Below are 16,400 nucleotides of genomic sequence, written 5' to 3' on the forward strand. Positions count from 1 at the left end.
GATGGACTACATGTTCGAGCAAAGTGACAGAAAGCACTATAAAAACGTTAATGGAAGGGTTTCCGAAAAAGGTTCAAAATTTCATCACTAGTGATTAAAACTATAAAAATAATTTTTTTTGTAAATTGTAATAATAATTTCAATCAAATAAAAAAAAAATTAAAGCTGTAAGTTTAGTGGTTTCTTTTTTATAAACATATATGTATGTTAAGAATTTTTCGATCTCACTCCTTATAATGAGTAAATCATTTACCAAACGTGTGTTAATCGTTTTTTATCAGAATGTTTCAATATTGTTCTTACTCTTTTCTAGCTGCGTACATTTATATTAATGTACAGTTTGCGCTCATGAGCAAAAACAATACAAAACAAAATGGGACAATCATTCTCATTGTTTATGTTTGGTTTTTGTTTTACTCACTGAAAATAACAAAACAAAACGATAGCAAACGTTTCGATTTGTTTATTTCCGTACTCTGCAGTAGACCGATGCCCCTGTCTTGAATATTCTACCATAGTCGACTGTAGTCACAACATCAGTTGGCGAAGCCATTATATTAAACTGTTGATCGTAGTCATTTGGCATTGTATTCCACAGTCAGCCTAAGTTGCTGGTACAATCTTATGATATTTTAAAGCATTAAGTTGGAACTATTTTACGCATAAGTAATTCTATTATACCAACTATAGAGTGCAACAAAATTCTACCACAAATTACTCACTAATCAGTTTTAAATAACAAAAGAAAAAAATTCCGTGATAAAGATTTATACAAAGAATAGAACTTTTGTGGTTTTATGTCACAAAATTTAAGTATTTTTAAATGAAATATATATATTGTACATATGTTTAGTAAATACTTATACATTCAACATTCATTCACATCATTAAATTCATTTATTTAATAAATTAATAGAAAATATTAAAAGTTATATTTAATATTTAAAATTTCTTGGATAGAAAAGACCCCAACCTCACGTGCTGGTATTTGTTATTTTTTGTTTGTTTGTTTGTTTATTACTAATGTTATTGGAAATTTTCAGATTTGTATTTCATAAGAAACAAATCGACCACAAGCACCCTTGATGCATAATATACAGGTCATATAAAATACACAGAACCAAAAAAAAAAAAACAAGTAATAGTGTGAATTTATATTGAGACTCATTAATTTATCCTTAAACTTTTGGGTGTGGTTAAATAATTCGGAATTATCTGTGACAAGACATTCAAATTGAATCGTCATCTGTTATATAATAGCAATAAGATTACTAGAACATTTTAAACCTGGCAACAGCGTTATTGAAACCAAATATGATAGTTTGATCTTTGATCACCACAATTCCACTTCTTTGGAATTACTTCTCTGTTGCATGTATTGACTTACGATCGTAATAACTGTTACGATCGAAATAACTGTTTGGTTGAACCAAACAGTCAAACTAAAATTTTTCAGCCACAACAGAAAAATTTAGTCATTACGTCTGAATCGCGGGAAATTTAGAACCCCAGTTAAGACAATACAGTGTACAGTGAGACTACAGGGCTTTGTATGGCTCGTTTATCTTAAATGAAAAACTGATGAAGTTTGGAATACATAAATATTTATTGTACTTTTTTGCAAGTTTTTTAAATTTAGAATCCCTTTTTATACCCTTCACCTTCGTGAGAAGGGTATATATAAGTTTGTCATTCCGTTTGTAATTTCTACATTTTTCATTTCCGACCCTATAAAGTATATATATTCTGGATCCTTATAGATAGCGGAGTCGATTAAGCCATGTCCGTCTGTCTGTCTGTTGAAATCAGTTTTCTGAAGACCCCAGATATCTTCGGGATCCAAATCTTCAATAATTCTGTCAGACAAGCTTTCGAGAATTTTGCTATTTAAAATCAGCAAAATCGGTCCACAAATGGCTGAGATATGAGGAAAAAACCAAGACAACCTCGATTTTTGAACTATATCTGGATTACTAAGACATTAATATAGACAATATGGATATCTAATGATAGATATTTCAAAGACATTTGCAACGACGCACATTGGGTTGAATCGCATCCAAAGTGACGCTTAATTCAGGCAATAATGTTAGATTTTTTCTATATATTTTTTTTTAAAGATTATGCCTTATTAAGTAAAAAAAATAGAAAAAATTTGAAATAAAAAATTTTATAAAAAAAATTTTCACAAAAGAAAAAATTTTCAAGTCCATTGAAAAAAATTTTGAAACTTATGTCCTCCGATCGGGACGAAATTTGCACCAAAGATAGTCCTATTGGATAGTAATTTAGACACAATTTTTCAACAAGATCGGTCATGAACTCTCTGAGTTAGAGGGATTCCAAATTTGACACTTTGACCGAACAGGTGTTTTTTCCCATTCCGAGTTACCTCACTTTGAGGCCTTGAGGCTTCGGCGCGTATTAGTGATTTAACTCCAAATTCAAAACTTAAACTCAGCTACACCTCCTCTATAGCCATGGGTAATTTTATTAAAATCGGACGATACGTTTAGAATTTACAGATTTGTTTCCATTTTTTTTCATTTATTTCCAGTTTTTCATTTTCGCCACAGTGCAGCACGAGTCTTTTAATAAAATCTTAATTTTAAGAAAAGCGCGCAAAAATGCGCAACATTTTTTTTGTTCAAATAAAAGCCTATATGTTGTACTTTTTTTATTATATAATTTAAAAACAAACAACTACAAACATATTTAGTTATTATCCATCAAATATTAAAAATACTCTAAATTTGGAACATTTAGAAAAAAAAAAATAAAAATACTTTAAAAAAAAAAATCCAAATAAAAGATTCTTATTCATATACTCAAATATCTGAAGTTCATGGTTTCATCATAAAAAGTTAGCTTTTAAATGTTTTAAACAAAAAAAAATTATTTTAATTGTGTTTAATTTCAATTTTTATTACTTTATCTAAAAATACGAAAAATTTTTCCACTTTGACAGAATATTGCAGAAAAAGTATGCAACCTAGAATAACGATTTTAGCTATTAGTGATGTAGAATTTTGTCTACTTTTACCCTGTACCAAATTTAATAAATAAATATTAATTCTAAAAAATCAATTAAGCGCCACTTTGACCATGATTCAACCCAACGTGCGACGTATATATGGTGAAGGGTATATAAGATTCGGTACAGCCGAATATAGCACTCTTACTTGTTATATTTAATAACAGCCACCAGTAAAGTACCTTCACAAATTAAATCTTAAAAGCGGAATAGGGGATTTTTTTGGTTAAATGCATGTTCCGTCAATTTTTATACCCTTCGCCATGAGTGGCAAGGGTATATATAAGTTTTTCATTCCGTTTGTAATTTCCACATTTTTCATTTGTACAATTGTACATTTTTCATATATTCTGGATCGTTATAGATAGCGAAGTCGATATATCCCTGTCCGTCTGTATATTGAAATCAAATTTCCGTAGCCCCCAAATAACTTACATACATGATTCATACATCAATACATCGGGAATTGGTCCGGCTCGGTGGGTATTTAAAATCGGTCCACAAATGGCTGAGATATAAGGAAAAAACCGGGACAACCTCGATTTTTGGCCTATTTTTGATCTATATCTGCATTACTAACTCATATGTATAGACAATATTGATATCTAATGATAGATATTTCAAAGTCCATTGCAACTATGTATATTAAGTTGGACCTGCAACGGGTCAAAATCGGGAAAAATATTTTTTTTCTTTCAAAATTCTTTCAAAATTTGAAAGAAAATTTCTTCCAAAATTCAAAATTCTTTTTCCAAAAAAAATTTTAAAACTTAAAAAAAAATTACAAAAATTAAAAAAAAATTAGAAAAAACTTTTTTAAAAAAAAATTGAAAAAAAAATTTAAATTTGTTTAAACAAAAATATTTTTAAGTATAATTTGGTGAAGGGTATATAAGATTCGGCACAGCCGAATATCGCTCTCTTACTTGTTAAATATAAATTAGTTTGTAAATTGGACAAAAAATTCACCTTACCTGATTGATTAGTGAGATTACCATGAGTGCTCGTTACACGCAAGCACTTAAGTAAAATCGTCATTATTGCGTCATGACAAGAGTCGATATTGAGGTACTAGATCACGTTTTCGAATAATAGTGCGCTAGTTGCCAATATCTAAAAGAAATCATCCTGTATATGTTCTTCCAGTAGTGTATGTCTTATTATTAACTTGAGGAGCAAAGAAAATTTTGTTTTCCAAAGTTGTTTTTTTATTTTTTATAAAAATTTTTTTTCGAATTGTTATTTTAATTTTTTTTTTAAATTTAAATTTTTTTTAAAATTAAAAAATTTTTTTTTTTAATATTTTTTTTTGGTGAAAAAAAAATTCGTGTTAAAAAATATTTTTTCCGATTTTGACCCATTGTAGGTCCAACATACTATGGTCTTATATAGTCGTTGCAAAGGTCTTTGAAATATCTATCATTAGATATCCATATTGTCTATATTAATGACTTAGTAATCCAGATATAGGTCAAAAATCGAGGTTGTCCAGGTTTTTTTCTCATATCTCAGCTATTTGTGGCTGCCAGAATTATTGAAGATTTCACGAAGATATCTGGGGTCTTCAGAAAATTGATTTCAACAGTCCGCTATCTATAAGGATCCAGAATATATATACTTTATAGGGTCGGAAATGAAAAATGTAGAAATTACAAACGGAATGACAAACTTATATATACCCTTCTCACGAAGGTGAAGGGTATAAAAATGATCTCCCAAAATATACGCAAAATTAAAATTTATATTGAATCAAAGTCAGGGAAAAGGCATGCATGGCTTTGCTGGCATATACTATGTACTCTTTTGTCCAAATTTTACATTTCATTGATCAAGCATTGAATATCCTTCCTCAATTCACTGTTGACTGTGGGATAGTTGGCAAAGACCTTTGGTGTTAAAGCACACGAATCTAGGGAGCCAAATCAGATCAGCGAATCCACATCAGTATCATCAAATTTATGTACAAATATAACTATGTTCATGCCGATATCTTGGATGCTTAACCAGCCTCATTTTCAAAGGAGTGTAGTCCAATGATGCCTCCAGCTCAGAATCCATACTAAACAGTGACACGTTGTTCATTCATTTGACTTCGACAATAACAAATGCTGAAATTTTAACGACTAACAAATTCATCAGTTAAAATTATGATTGTGAATGTGCTTTATTGCTTATATTCTTTCATTATTTTTAAAATATTGTAAAACAAAGAAAACTTGCTTGCACATTGAAATTCTTATTAATTTAAAGGCAACATACTTAACCACTTGATATTACACAGTTATTACAAAGTTTTATATAAAACTAGCTGTCCCGGCAAACGTTGTTCTGCCATAGCACACACAAAGTTTGAAGACTCCCGTTATAATAGTACTCCACATTTGAAATAACAATTGTTCCCCATTGTTCCTATATAGATCAATTGTGAATCTAAACCATCCAGGGACCCACTCAAACACACACAACAAATTTCATCGAAATCGGCCCAGCCGTTAAGTAGGAGTTTAGTTACTAACACTCGTACAGAAGAATTATATATATAAAGATTCTAAAATAGACTTAATAAAAATAAACAGAAATATTTTTATTCGAATCACCGCCATCAAATGAATCACATGCTGTGTGTAATGATTGATACAGAAATATAGTAAAATTCATTACATACTTAGTTATAGATTTCTGTAAAATGTTTAGTTTGTTACGATATTTCAAACGTATTAAACGTTTACAACTTCCGTCATAGAATTTAAAAAGGCAAAACAAAGAAAATGCTGCTCAAAATTAAAATATTAACATTATTCATTTTGGCCTCTTTTTATTTAGCCAAATCAAGTAAATCACTAAACCATTCAAATAATTTCTGAATTACGTTAAATTTTTTTCTTCTTCAAGATGCCTTAGATATATCGACGGCTACATCGTTATTTACTACCAAACATTTGAAATGCTATAAATGCAGCAGTCTTTTGGATGATGACTGTAAAAATAAAACAAATGTCATACAAAAATCAGAATTTGTGGAGCAATGCGCATCGGCAGCCACGGGTTGTGTTAAACAGCTTGTCACAAGATGTAAGTTTTCATTTTATAAAATGTTATAGAAATTTTTAGAAAATAAAATTTATTTTGTCTTTTGTCTTTAGATGATGGAAAAAAGGCCACATTTCGTGAATGTTATTATGGTAGTATAAGTTCCTTATATACCAGTTTTGATTGTGAAAACATTAGCAGAAATCGGCAATACGATGTGGTGGAGTGCCACAAATGTAAGGGTGATTTGTGCAACAGCAGTACCCGTCTTTCGCATTCAACATACGGCAATTTGTTTGTTACATTAATAGTTATGTTAATTTCTGTAATGCTAAAAATGTAACTTAACGAATTTTTGTTTTTTAAATAATAATGTTCTCGAATGTAATAGAGACAAAAGGAAAAAGATCATTTTTACATGTTCTTCTGAATTCGATAATATTTACCTACACTGTTTTCCATTGCCATTCATATTTTAAAGTTCTCCAGAATTAGGTTCAAAGTTCAAAGCAAAATACCTAAAGAAAACTGTTAATAACTTTAGAACTGTTAGGTATATTTTAAGGCAAATCAACTATGTGAGTGAATCGCGGCAACAGATATAACAATGAAAAATCAGCAGGCATCTTGTCAATGCGTATTAACAAGGTAATTTCGTCGCGGCAACAAATACAACAATCCACAGTGGGGCAGTATCAAAATTTTTTGGAAATAAGTCTGGCGATCGGCTGTTCCGATCGGTATAAAATTTGATGTGGACGTAACCAAGGAGTATTTGAGTTTATGTTATTAAAATATGTGCTACAAATTCTCCAGGGTCGGCGCTATGGGGCTCAAAGTAGGTTACCTTTTTGTTTCCCGACTAGGTATTGAAAAAACTATTTATCTCTTATAATTTCCGAGTTATAGGCATTTAAAAATTTAAATTTTAAAATTTTGCCATACTTTAGACCGCTTTTTTAAAAATAAAGGTCGTACTTTTGAACTCGATTTTTATTGTTAGTTAGACAACTAAATTACGAATAACATACAAACGAGCAATGTCAGTTAGGGATCCAAAAACAAACGATTTTCAATTTATTTATATAAATATTCAGAAATAGTTGATTTTTGCTAATTTTGGGGCGAAAAGGTGACTTAACTCTTTTTTTTTTATTAAAAATAAACTTTTTTTAAGAACATAAAACAATTTAATATTTATCTTTACGAATATGTTGCCCCTACGCTTTTCGGAATGTGACCTATTTTTGTTTATCAAAATATCAACTTTGGGCCAAATGTTATAAAATCCCAAAGCCGTGCTCGAAAAACGGAAAGCAGCTTTAGAAACCCTGATGTGTTCCCTAATTATCTCCTAATTTTCCCAACCCAAAAGAAATGTGGACCCCATGGACAACATTGTACTGCCCCTGGAGCATTTGTAGGTCCCATTTTAATAACTTCAACCAGATTTGCCGGATTTATTTCCAAAATATATTGATTCTGCCCCACTGTGCAATGCAAAAATAAATGTAGAAGAAATGTGAAAATCAAGGCAAAATAAAATATTTCCATTGTAATTTACAATAACAAATGTAAACATAAACAAAGTTAGACAGAAGACCTACCAAGGTAGTGTCATCGTCGAATTCAGAATACCGAGCGAATTGGTTAAATTTTTTTTATGTAGTTTGACATTGTGCCTGCACTTGAAGGCGAATTGGCTGTCAGCTAAAAATGTCAAAAACAGCTGACAAATACATCAAAGCGAATTTTTGTTAAACAAAAAATGTTTATAAATTTGCATTTGTTTTTAATTTAATTTGATGTTTCTAAAAATAATACTAATTTCGTGTATTATTATTATTGGTTTTAAAACATAAACGAATTTAACAGCAAAACAAAGTTTGACATTTACAAAATGTAAACAAAAGTTTGACATTTATTTTACACGATCAGCTGTTCTGATAACACTACTTTATAATTAATATACCTTGAGACCTACATTAAACCACGGCGAATTAAGAATCAGCTTATGCACCATCAAGGTGCATTTAATAAGGTGCCATCGGCAGCACAGCTGATTATAGAAATAGCTCGCACAAATGTCAAACTACATATATAAAAAATATTTGCCCGTACACCCGTATGTCAAACTCTATATATAAAAAATAAGTGAATTCGCCTGTATTTATTTCAATTCGCCACTGCTGTCACCTTGTTAAATACGCCTTGTGCACCATTTTATGCACTCACCTTGTTAATACGCCTTCTTGTTTTCCTTTAAATGTAGAATAAAAGTCAAAATCAAGGCGAATAAAAGTATTGTTATTGTTATTTTCAATAAAAAATGTAAACATCAGGGCACACTTAAAAAGGTGACTGCATCACTACAACAATACAAAAACAACAGGAACTTTGTTTTTGTTAAAAGGTAGGTGAACTGTCAAAGTTGCCTGTTGTTGTTTTTGCTTTTGGGTTTGTTGTATTTTTCGCCACAACAACCACAAGTGAATTGGCAATTCAAACTGAATAAAAAAAATAATCAGCTGTTTCATCGCAGTCACCTTTCTAAGTGTGCCCTGGTAAACATAAACAATGTTTGACAGATGACCTACATTAAACAACGGCGAATCAGCTGATTTTATGCTGTCACCTTATTAATTCGCCTTGCAACTTTTCACAAAATTCATAAATTTTTGTTCGAAGGAACATTTACACATCATACTTACCAGAGCTGTAAATGAATCATTCATTTTTAAATTAATTCGCGAATCATTCACACAAAAAAATTAATTGAATAAAATTTTAATCAATTCAAATGAATTTGGTAAAAATGAATTGCAATTCGTTTCCATTTCATTTGAATTGAATTGATTTTGAATTAATTCAAATGAATTTAAAAAAAGAATTAGCAATTCATTTCCAACTCATTTGAATTGATTGAAATTCAACTAATTTTTTATATAAAAGACAACAAACATTACATACAATGTTATTTTTCCTGATTTTTGATTATTTGTGGAAGATAGTTTTATTTTTTTGAAATAAATATAACATAAATATTAGCAAAAAGTTTGTCGTGGGTCAAAAATAATTAATTGCTTCTTGAATATTCAGCATATTTCAAATTAAAAATCAGTTTTTCTCAAAGAAACAAACTCCAAACACCATGTTTTCATTAATCAGCCGCGGATACAGGACAAGGCTTTTCAATTTTTGTACTTGATATTTTCATTTTGGTAGGATACATTTTTCATTCCCCCTAGAGATTTGCTCTTGATTTTTGATTCATTCATTTTAATTGCTAATTCTTTTTTCTAATTATATTGAATTAATTTAAAATCACTTCAAATGAATTGTAAATGAATTACTAATTCTTTTTTCTAATTCAATTGAATTAATTCAAAATCAATTCAATTCAAATGAATTGGAAATGAATTGTAACACATTTCTGCCTAATTCATTTGAATTGTTTCAAATTTCATTCAATTAATTTTTTCAATTCAATGAATTAATTCAAAATTTAGCTAATTCATAATGAATTAAAATCAAAAATGAATGATTCATTTACAGCTCTTACATATTTTAAGGGAAACAGTTCATATACATACATACATACATACATACATACATACATACATACATACATACATACATACATACATACATACATACATACATACATACATACATACATACATACATATTACTTGTTTTTAATTATATTTGAGACTCTAGAATTATCAATATTATTATTTGAACAAACAGAAAATTCCTTAAGTTACAGTTTTAACATAAAAGAAATTAACATAACTGTTAATATAAATAACATAATGTCGTATGATGAATGCTTTAGACGATTACTGCTATTGCACAAATCACCCCTGCATTTATAGCACTTCACATTAGTGTAATGTACACTTCTGTCGATCTTTTCACATCCAAAAGTCGTGACACCGGGAAATATACTACCATAATAACATTCACGAAATGTGGCATTTCTTCCCCCAGCTAATGACAAAAGAAAAACAAATTTTATTTTTATAAATTTCTATTAAATTTTCGAAATTAAAACTTACTAGTTTCGACAAACTGCTTAACACAACCTGTAGCATCTGATCTACATTCTCCCTGAAAATCAGATCTGTGCTTGACCTTTGTATCATTTTTACAATCGTCATCCCATAGGCTGCTGCATGTAATGCATTTAATACTTTTTGATGAAAATAACGATGTAGCCGTAGAAATAGTATCTAAGGTATCTTGAAGAAGAAAACATTAATGTTATTCAGAAATCAAAATGCACACAAACAATTTTTAAATAGTTTTACTTGATTTGGCTAAATAAAAAGAGGCCAAAATATAGAATGTTAATATTTCGAATTTCAGCAGCATTTCCTTGGCTATTCCTTTTTAAGATCAGATGATGGATGAATGTTAAAGTCTTAAACGTTTAATACGTTTGGAATTTCTTAACAAACTAAACAATTCATTGTAAACATTTTATAATTATGTAGCAATCGTTATCCACAGCATATGATTCATTTAATGGCGGTGATTCTGATAAAAATACGTGTTCTTATTTTTATTAAATCTATTTCAGAATTATGTATAAAATTAACTTTGTAACATCTAGTATTTGACTGTGTTGGATTTAAATTAATGAGAATTTCAATGTGCAAGCAAGTAAATTATTTTGTTTTATATTTCTACATTTTTCATTTGCGAGTATATATATTCTGGATCGTTATAGATAGCGGAGTTGATATATCCATGTCCACCTGTATGTTGAAATCAACTTTCCGTATTCCCCAAATAACTAACATACATGATTCATACATCAATATATCCGCTATAGAAAATCGGCCCACAAATTGCTGAGATATAAGGAAAATACCAGATAACCTCGATTTTTGACTATTATTGATCTATATCTGGATTACTTAGTCATTAATATAGATAATATGAATATATAATGATAGATGAAATCTGTCAGACAAACAGACAGACAGACCGGATTCTTTTAAGTTGCAAATAAAAGCACCAAATAGTTTTAAAATTGTAACAACTCGATATACTGACTCGTTTGCAACTCGCTGATGCTATTTATATACGACTTCTAGAATTATCTAACGGAAAATCTAGAATGTCGTATAACCACAATGATCACTTATAGCTTTTAAAGCTGCATCACAGTTAATGTTGTCCTCCTTATAAAGAATGTTAAGAATTCAAATTGATAATGCAATTTGGTAACAACATATCGAGCCCTTAGCGCCAAATTTTCGTAAGCGACAAAACACAAATTTTACAGGAGAAGGTTTTTTCGATTATTTTGAAATTTATACATAGAATTAAAAATGTTATGATGCGATATAATATTATTTCGTTCAAGCTATTTGTCTATTTTTCAAAAATATTTATAACCTTTGACAATTAAAAATTCATGGAATACTTTATTGAAAAATATGACAAAAAATGTTTTTTATTGAATTTTTGCATATATACAAATTTTTCGAATTGAAATGAAATTGTTATTTATGAATAGTTTTTAACGAAATTTCACAGTTATGTAAAATTTTCTATTCAAAATGGAAAAATAAAAACGAATTTTGAAATTTATTATCAGCAATCCCGCAATTCCTAAAAAGTGTTGAAAAATCCCAAAAATTAAAAATTTTTTGTTTTTTGGCTACAATATCCATACCAGGGTCGGAGTTATCGGAACCCTTTACAAAGTAATTAAGAGCATATTGGGCCATCCAAAATCGGTTATTATATTTTGATATCGAATATGCGATTTGAGAATTTTTGCCCTAAAGTTTAATTTTACATAAAAAATAGGTAACAACAATTTTTAATTTTTTTTTCATTTAAAATATTTTATGAAAACTAAGCTTTCAGAAAGTATAAATTCCTTACCCCCTGTCTATACTCGACAAATATTTATCATAACAATTAATGACGTTTGTTGTCAAGACAAAATTGTCTTAGCAAAAGCACTAACAATTTTGTCATAACGAAGCAATAATTCTAATAAATAGAGACTATAACTGATAATTTTTTATCTTGACAACCATTTTGACGTATATCATGATTAAAATTTATCAGGTATAGACAGGGGGTTATACATCCTCTTAGAAATTTTTTGTGATAACTTAAAAAGAAAAACAGTTCTTTTTTCCCAAAAAATTTGCGAAAAATCGGCTTTTTAAAATTTTTTAAATTCAAATGCATATAACTTTGGACTTAGTCATTATTTTTAAACATTTCTTTTTCTGTTTGACACATAAATATGTTGTTAGTCCAATGAAGAAAAACTGTAGAAAATCGGAAAATATTTGGATACGATGTTATCAAAAAACTGGAGTAGGTTGTGTAAAAATATTGAACATTTAATTTTCAAATGCGAATATTTCCTAAGATATAATAGGTAATTGATAGCTACGACTAGGTCTTTTGTAGCGCTCGATGAAAAGATTTTATATGTGTTATTTTTTTTTGAAATCGGAACACAAACTTAGAAATAGAATTGTTTTAAAAATGTAACATACCCGAGGTGTCCTACTTTGAGGACCCTTGGTCCACATTCAGAACTTAAACTCGACAGCACTTCTTCTTTGCGCATGTGAAATTTCATTCAAACCAATCTAACCATTTAGAAGTTACAGATTTATTTCCTACTTTTTGTCTATATCACTATGTGTAGCTTTCGTTAAAATTCGTTTACTGTAAAATGTAAACATTGACTTACGATAAAATCTTACCCCCTATAATTTTGAAGTTATTAACAATTTCGATATTCTGAGAACGCTAAAACATCAGTCGGTCCATAAAATTGTAATTTTTGCAATAAAAAAAAAATTAGAAAATGTCGCTTACGTTAATTTGGCGCTAAGGGCTCGATATGTAGATTTATAAGTGGTTATGGTAATTACTTGGATCTAGCTATTGTGTAAAAAGTAAAGTGTCAGAATTAAACATTTCAAGTCATTACTTGGTAATGAACGTTTTTGCTGGAATGGTTTAGCTGTAATAAGTTATAACAATTATTTTTACCCCCTGTACAAATTTATCACCCCGTGTCTATACCTGATAAATTTGTATCATGATAAACGTCAAAATCGTTGTCAAGATAAAAAATTATCAGGTATAGTCTCCATTTTTAAGTATTACTGCTTCGTTATGATAAAATTGTTAGTGCTTTTGCTTATAGGGCCCATACACAACACCATCATTATTGAGCAATGAAGTGATTGTGCAATTAAGCTTGAAGCACACATTACTCCAGCATGCTGGTACAAAATTAATTTTTTACCAAAAATTGTGTGGAAAAGTTTGTAATGAATAATGATAAACAAAAACGAAAAATGATCAAAAAAAAAACGTGTTTGCATGAAGAAATTGCTAGAAAACAAAGGAAAACTTCTAAAAGATGGTACATTTTTCTTCTCTGGAACACTCCTGATCTTCCAAAAATGGAGTTTATCGTAATACCAAAACATCATCTGTTCCTGCAGTATTCGAAAAACGTTGATTTTTTTACCATTCTTGCTCTTGGCCCACCTCTTTCAATTGTTCTACCATTTTATTGTAACATTGGTTTTTTAATTCATAGGCAAGGCATTGTTTTATAAACTTCGAAAAATTCTCCCCAAAATATTTTTTTCTTTGGCATTCATATTTATTTTTTTTTATTTTTTGATGTTTATGACTTCACGGTTTAAATTTTATGATCTAATTTTACAACACACGATTCAATCATGCTGGTTCAATCAAAAAAATATCAAACTATTTTTGATAAAGCTGGTACAATCACACCACAAGCTCATACACGATCAATCAGCTGGCACAATCACTTGATTGCACAATCATGATGGTGTTGTGTATGGGCCCTATTAGACAACTTTGTCTGGAAAACAAATGTCATGTATTGTTATGATAAATATTTGTTAAGTATAGACAGGGAGTCAGGTATAATCAGGAGGTTAAAGCTTACAAACAAATCATAGTACATAAATAAGTAATGAATCATATAAACACACGTAACAAGGAAAACTGAATAATCAAAAAACCTACAATAATACTCTTTGAATGAGAAATGTTTGATCCTTTGCATGACCAATAACTCCAGTTGCAGCCATCTGTTTTACAATTACAACATTGCAGAGGCATTGATAAGTAATGCTGACAAAATGAACCATTTGTACAGCCACGATGCAGGTTATGTGTATAATTCCAAATCAAAGAACAGAAAGGCATATCATCACTGCACATCTGCAAGTAACGATCATTTCCAAGAGCTTTTTCGCATAAATAATGGGTATGACTGCATTTGTGACAATGCAGGTCGTGCACTAAAATATAAAAGGATTAATCGAAAAGATCCCATTGAAATGAAAACTAATTTAAATCACTTACCTCCAGTTAGTAAAAGACTTATTAGAATTGTTATACCAAGAAATATCATTGTGGTTTACAAAGTTTCTGTATGTTTTGTTTTGTCAGTTAAATTTCTAAAAATTACAACATGAAATAATCAAACAACAATGTGTTTAAAATATAAATGGAACACAAGTGTACTCAGAAATTTGAGACAAAATAATATGTATAGGGACAAAACGAAAAATGTCGATCAAAAAAATAAATTTAACCTCGATAAATCCCAAACCAAAGCGAATTTAAAATGTTTGAGCAACTTAAAATTTTGAATGATCATAAATTACCTGAGTACCTTCAAAAATTGTGTCCTATCTCATATAAGAGGAATGCCGAAGGAATATTTAAAGTTGTTCATTGATTTTTAAAGAGGTATAAAATGGTAAATAAAATCTAATCATTCGATATAACATTTATACAAATTAGAAAAGAAAAAAATTGTTAAAAGTAAATTGAATGTACAATCACATCATATACATATATGAGCACGTAAGCCCCATTGCCTGTGTATCAGAAAACGGAAGTATAATGAATGACACACTCCATTCCGCCGATAATATAATATAATTAATTAGATTTAATTAATTGGTTCGTGTGCACAAGTATTAGGGCTCAAGGCATCACACGTATTGAAAGCGTATAAAAGGCACAGAGACAAAGGATTTGATAAATAACAGCAACACAAAGTCAATATGTGCTTTCTCATACTGCCAAAAAAAAAAGTTGCACGCTTTACTATAGAACAAAATATAAAAAAGGAAAGTGCTGGATTTTTGTTAAAGAAATTTATTAATAACAAGTCAATTGATCAAATTTAAGTTTTATGATTTTAATAACATATTTTTCGTGTACATATTTGCCTTAAATACCACTAAAGCAGTGATTGACTTACATAGCCAAATGATCAAATAAGAAACCGAAATCACAATAAATTGCTGGTCAGATTGCAACACAGAAATAAAGTGCTTAACATGTAATTTCTATACACGTTCTCTTTATGCCGACCACTGCTCTAAACGTAACAGAAGAGAAGACCAGGTAGCATTTGGAAGATTGTTTTTTCACCAAACCGAGACTTTTTCGAGTACTTTTGGTGATCAAAAACTGATTAATAAGTTGTACGCTTAAAAAATTATTCGAAAATGATTCCCATTTAAATGTGATTTATTTGAAAAACAATAACAAAATGTACATCAATCATAATTAGATCATTCAGGCGTTCTAAATATGATTGTTTACAAATATATTTTGGAATTATATTTTTCGCAGTTGGAATACCAAAAACTGTTTCCTGAATTATTGTTTCTGATTGTAACAGACATAAAAATTATTCACAAAAGACTCAAAAATTATTAAAATATGATTCGAAAATGACTCCAAAATTAACGGCAATTCGGCCAAAAAATTACTCAAAAATGATGTAATGAAATGAAAATGATCAGAAGAGGCATAGAGCGGAAACTAGACAAAAACTCAAACAAAAAAAATACTCAAAATAATCACACATGCGATTATTGTTATACCCTACACCACCATAGTGGGGAGGGTATATTTTTTTTTTTAATTTTTTTAGAATAACTTCCAGGGACTCCTAATTTTTCAATAACAATATTTTGCAAAGTTGTAGCTACGGTAAATCTGAATAACTCTTGTGAACATATCAATGCAATCCGAACATATCTAGGCATTCTAAATAGCTGTCAAAAATCACTTTGTAGCTTAAAAATTTTAGTTTTTTACTATATTTTGAAAATGTTTTGTTAAAAATGTATTTCCGAGTGTATACTTCTCTATTGTGCTGGAATAACGAAGAATGGGCAAATCATTATCGGTATGATCTGGGGGCATCACTTTATGCTATAACTAACTATATTATAAAATGGTGACTTTCCATCAAGAAAAATAAAAACTTTTA

General features: G+C 29.4%; 2 protein-coding genes across 2 annotated transcripts; one reads left to right on the top strand and one right to left on the bottom strand.

Moving 5' to 3' along the window:
- Positions 1-5,735: 5,735 nt before the first annotated feature.
- On the top strand, positions 5,736-6,440 carry LOC135952513 (uncharacterized). The gene is made up of 3 exons (XM_065502507.1): positions 5,736-5,866; positions 5,927-6,106; positions 6,178-6,440. Exons 1-3 carry the CDS (start codon positions 5,803-5,805, stop codon positions 6,405-6,407), a joined length of 474 nt encoding a protein of 157 aa, XP_065358579.1. The 5' UTR covers positions 5,736-5,802; the 3' UTR covers positions 6,408-6,440.
- Positions 6,441-9,738: 3,298 nt separating this feature from the next.
- Positions 9,739-10,519, bottom strand: LOC135952556 (UPAR/Ly6 domain-containing protein bero-like). Its single transcript, XM_065502558.1, has 3 exons — positions 10,378-10,519; positions 10,126-10,308; positions 9,739-10,057 (listed from the first exon to the last, which is right to left on the bottom strand). The coding sequence occupies exons 1-3, from the start codon at positions 10,439-10,441 to the stop codon at positions 9,828-9,830; spliced, it is 477 nt and encodes a 158-aa protein (XP_065358630.1). The 5' UTR covers positions 10,442-10,519; the 3' UTR covers positions 9,739-9,827.
- Positions 10,520-16,400: the final 5,881 nt, after the last annotated feature.

Source organism: Calliphora vicina, chromosome 2, assembly GCF_958450345.1.
Source record: "Calliphora vicina chromosome 2, idCalVici1.1, whole genome shotgun sequence".
Taxonomy (NCBI): domain Eukaryota; kingdom Metazoa; phylum Arthropoda; class Insecta; order Diptera; family Calliphoridae; genus Calliphora; species Calliphora vicina.

Coding starts and splice junctions, on each gene's coding strand:
- LOC135952556 (XM_065502558.1), bottom strand. CDS start 10,441: ATGCTGCTGAAATTCGAAATATTAACATTCTATATTTTGGCCTCTTTT. Junction 10,309..10,377: donor TTTTTATTTAGCCAAATCAA/GTAAAACTATTT, acceptor TTCTTCTTCAAG/ATACCTTAGATACTATTTCT. Junction 10,058..10,125: donor TAAGCAGTTTGTCGAAACTA/GTAAGTTTTAAT, acceptor TTTTGTCATTAG/CTGGGGGAAGAAATGCCACA.
- LOC135952513 (XM_065502507.1), top strand. CDS start 5,803: ATGCTGCTCAAAATTAAAATATTAACATTATTCATTTTGGCCTCTTTT. Junction 5,867..5,926: donor TTTTTATTTAGCCAAATCAA/GTAAATCACTAA, acceptor TTCTTCTTCAAG/ATGCCTTAGATATATCGACG. Junction 6,107..6,177: donor TAAACAGCTTGTCACAAGAT/GTAAGTTTTCAT, acceptor TTTTGTCTTTAG/ATGATGGAAAAAAGGCCACA.